At 45.5% G+C, this 4,589-nt stretch overlaps 1 protein-coding gene across 1 annotated transcript in view; it reads right to left on the bottom strand.

Moving 5' to 3' along the window:
- Nucleotides 1-4,589, bottom strand: part of SMARCA2 (SWI/SNF related, matrix associated, actin dependent regulator of chromatin, subfamily a, member 2) — a 183,535-nt gene that overhangs the window by 115,163 nt on the left and 63,783 nt on the right. The window contains exon 14 of the mRNA XM_010860733.1: nucleotides 3,369-3,516. Within this exon, the coding sequence (XP_010859035.1) occupies nucleotides 3,369-3,516 (148 nt within the window). The remainder of the gene's footprint in view (nucleotides 1-3,368; nucleotides 3,517-4,589) is intronic.

The raw sequence follows: 4,589 nt of genomic DNA, 5'->3' as shown, positions 1-4,589 counted from the left end.
TCTATATATATACATATGCATGTGTGCTCAGTCATGTCCAGCTTTTTGCAACCCCATGTCACTATAGTCTCCAGGCTCCTCTGTCTATGAATTGTCCATGAAACTGACCTGATTACAGACAGGTCAAAAGAAACATCTGTTTACAGCCTGCTGCTGCTGCTGCTGCTAAGTCGCTTCAGTCGTGTCCGACTCTGTGCGACCCCATAGATGGCAGCCCACCAGGCTCCCCGGTCCCTGGGATTCTCCAGGCAAGAACACTGGAGTGGGGTGCCATTTCCTCCTCCAGGGCATCTACCCGACACAGAGATCAAACCTGCGTTTCTTGTGTCTCTTACATTGGCATGAAATTCTTTACCACTGCACCACCTGTGTGTGTCTGTGTGTGTGTGTAATTGCTACAGTCAATTTAGCTTGCTAATGAAGTTACGCTTAGGGAAACGTTAATTTTCATTTCTTTCATGTAAAAACAAGAAAAGTGATTCTTCCATTTTCAATATTTATTAAGTGGTGATTCTGTGAAAGGACCAGGCAAGGAGCTACAGCACATGGATATCTACATATGTAAGATGCATGCCTCCCTTCTGAAGTTTACAAAGAGAAGCCAATAGGCCATTCATGCACCAAGAAGCAGTTGGCAGTGCGAATGTCATATTTATAAAACTGTATAGACCAGAATTTTTCTTGGGATGAGCAACTACAATGGTTTGAAGAAGTATTTGGATAAGCTTCTTGGGGTGCCTTGTACCATGCAAGATTCTGAATCATCCTAAAGGTTTTTGCAGAACAGCAGTAATACCAAGAGATGAGAAGAACAGAAAGAGGCCCTCAGGGGATGCGCAAAAGAGAGAGGGGCAGAGGAGGAATGGTGGGAACCCAGAGTGCTCAGTGGGAGGAGCTGCACGCCTGCAATGTGACCCCGAGACCACCCGACCTTTAGGAGTCAGCTAAATGCCAGACACATTTAGACACTCCATGAGAGTGGATTTCTTTCTCTATTTGTTAATGAAAATTGGCAAAGGGGCTGAATTTTGCATCTGTTTTAATCCCAGGTAAAACAGAAGCAGAAATTGATTTCATCAGGTGGACATGGGTAGTCAGAGTCCAGGAATAAGAAACTTTATGAAGCAAAAAAAAAAACCAGAGGAGGGGCAGAGTGAGGCATGTTCAGGAAATCTTACAGCAGCCAGCAGAGGAGGAAGGCCATAGAGGAGGAGATAGGTTTGAAAAGACAGTGATGAAGAATACTTAAAAAGTTCTCAGATGGCAGAAGGAAATCAATGCGGCTTTAAAAGTTATTTACGAATAATCTAAAGAATGCACTTTCCATACACAGACATACAGGAGGTCATCAGAACCAACTCCAAGTTCCTATCTACATCAGGTAGGCCAAATCAGATGACAACAACTTTGAACTTCATGAAACTAGCATGGTCTTTGGAGAGAACATTGACCTCACTGCAGCCAGAGCACTGGTTCTCAAATTGTGCTCCAGGGACTCTCGAGGGTCTCCAGACTCTTCTGAGGAGATCACAAGATCAAAATTATTTTCTTATTAACACTAAGGCATCATCTGTCTTTTATATTGCATTGACATTTGCATTGATGACGCAAAAGCAGTAGTGGGTATAAACTGCTGGTGCTTTAACACAAATCACGGCAGTACTGAGGCAGCAGCAGCTGTATTCTTCACCTCCACACAATGGCAACCAACACAGTGCTGCGTTCTAAGAGTTCAGTGGAGCCTGGACTCAAGTTCCAAAAGTTTGAGAGCTATTGGCCAAAGGTGTATATTGGGTTGGTCAAAGAGCTTGTTTAAGTTTTCCATAATATCCATAAGATGTTATGGAAAAACCTGAATAAAGTTTTGACCACATTAGTACTTCCCAAAGTGTATTCCAAAGGACCCTAATTTTATAGGATATGAAGAGGAATATGATATACGAAAAGAAAGTTTGGTGGCCAGAGAAATTTGGGCAATATGAAGCTAAACTCATTTCACTGTAGGATGCTGATACGGATGCGTGACACATTTATTTTTGCAGAGTCATGAGTTGCTGATGCACAGCACGGGCTACCAAGCGGGGTCACTGCCAGGGTGCTCAGACGTCTGACTGGCTCTGAAAGTCCTGGGTGACACCTCTGATCAATTATAAGGGCCTCTGTTCATTCTTATACATCTCCAACTTTGGAATAGTAAATTATACAGTAATCCAAGTTACAGCTGATAGTATTTCCCATATTTATTAATATTTAACCACAGAACCCATTTTCCCCATTCTTTTTGGGATCTATCTCACAGGACAAATGTTGCAAGGAACACACTTTGGAAAATACTATGAAGCGGAAGGAGGTAAAAGACAGGTGCTGACCTCATTACAGACAGGTCAAAAGAAACATCCGTTATGTTTACAGCCTGCTGCTGCTGCTAAGTCACTTCAGTCGTGTCCGACTCTGTGCGACCCCATAGACGGCAGCCCACCAGGCTCCCCCGTCCCTGGGATTCTCCAGGCAAGAACACGAGTGGGTTGCCATTTCCTTCTCCAATGCAGGAAAGTGAAAAGTGAAAGGGAAGTCGCTCAGTCGTGTCCGACTCTTTGCGACCCCATGGACTGCAGCCTACCAGGCTTCTCCGTCCATGGGATATTCCAGGCAAGAGTACTGGAGTGGGGTGCCATTGTCTTCTCCATGTTTACAGCCTAGTTTTCATCAAAGCATGGATGCTCACCCCTTTACTGTGTCCCCCCCCCCAAAAAAAAAGCATGTAAATGTTGTAGACAGCAATTCTTAGGTGGCTGAATTCATAATGTTAAACTATAGCTACCACCGAAAGTTTTGAAGAAATATACTTCATTTACTTCAAAAAGGGACACAGATGTTCCCTGTACTCATAGAAAGTGGCTGGGTTTTCCCTTCTGAAGAGATCCATGGGTAAAATAGTTGCAAAGGTTAAGTCAGGATTTCTGAAAACAATTCATCCCAAAACCATAAAAGGGAAAACGGGTAAACGCCTTAGTGAAGAAGGTAAAATGGAACGCTCTAAACAAGAGTTACAGGCACAGCAGAGAGAACTGCTACACTAGAAGCGATATGAGGACTTGCCTGGTGGGCCAGTGGTTAAGACTCCACAATTTCACTGCAGAGGGGCATGGGTTTGATCCCTGGCCTGGGGAACTAGGATCCCACATGCCATGAAGTATGGCCAAAAATGAAAAAAGAAAGAATCTAACCCCAGACGCCTGCCATCATCAACTCTCTTGAGCAATTAGCATGCACACAACATATCCAATCAAAATTAGGTAACAGATTGCAACTTGCCAAGAATACAGTTCCCTGTGTTACCAAGAATACACAGTTACCACATCAGTTACCTGATAATGCTTCAGGGTTCCATTAATGAGGAGGGCCGACTGCTTCTCCACCCTCTCGGAGATGGCGTGGGCCACGGTATAGTAGGACTGGGAGCCTCTGGCACTGTACTGCATGCTGTACTCATCGTCCACATCTTGCTTAGCTGTCCTGGGGCAGAGAAAGTGGAGAGTCACGCACAGGGAAGTTGTGCATGAATGGAGAGCCAAAAACAGCTGCAGTAAGTAGAGCTTCATTTATCACCTCCTTCACGTGTGCACGCTCAGTCATATCCAACTCTTTGGGACACTATAGACTGCAGCCTACCCAGCTCCTCTGTCCATGGGATTCTCCAGGCAAGAATGCTGGAGTGAGTTGCCATGCCCTCCTCCAGGGGATCTTCCCGACATAGGGATAAAACCTGAGTCTCTTGCATCTCCTGCACTGGCAGGCAGATTCTTAACCACTAGCGCCACCTGGGAAGCCCCCACACCTACTTCATGCCCAGCAGGTAAAACATATCTGTAAATCCTCACAAAAAGCAAGCAAGGCAGACGTTACTATTACCTTCCCTACTTTACACCTGTGGAGAACTTCAGACTAAGTTCATGACTTCATGAATTTTCCCAGGTCGCATGAAGGATGCTGGCATCAGGATTTGCACACAGGCCTTCCTGACTTCAGATGACTGCTGTGAGCATGAACTGTATGCCTGCAAGTTCACACTTTGCCAGTGAAGTGTCCTAGGCCCTTGAAAATCAAAGATAAATCCTACCCACAGAACACTGCCCAAAGCTTGGACAGATTAGAGGGGGCAGAAGGTGGCATTAAAGACACGGGAAAGAGAAGAGGTAGTGTTCTGTTTTTGCACCAGGTTAACCGACTACTGTGTCACTCCACAGAGGGGGCGTGCGAGTGTGCATGCTAAGTTGCTTCATTCCTGTTGGACTCCTTGCAACCCTATGGACCGTCCATGGGATTCTCCAGGCAAGAATACTGGAGTGTTGCCATGCTCCCCGCCTCCAAGGGATCTTCCTGACCTAGGGATCGAACCTACATCTCCTGTGGTTCCTGCATTGCAGGCAGATTCTTTACCACTTAGCCACCATGGAAGCCTCCTATGGAGGTGGGGTGGGGGTGGGCTCCTAAAACATTCAGTGAAGAAGGGGGCAGATGGATAAAGGAAAGATTACTGAAGTGGGCACAGAGCCCTGGAATAAAAGGAGAAAATATCAGAATGTCTA

Source organism: Bison bison, unplaced genomic scaffold (assembly GCF_000754665.1).
Source record: "Bison bison bison isolate TAMUID 2011002044 unplaced genomic scaffold, Bison_UMD1.0 scf7180017864469, whole genome shotgun sequence".
Classification (NCBI taxonomy): domain Eukaryota; kingdom Metazoa; phylum Chordata; class Mammalia; order Artiodactyla; family Bovidae; genus Bison; species Bison bison.
This window is presented reverse-complemented; position numbering and strand designations above follow the sequence as displayed.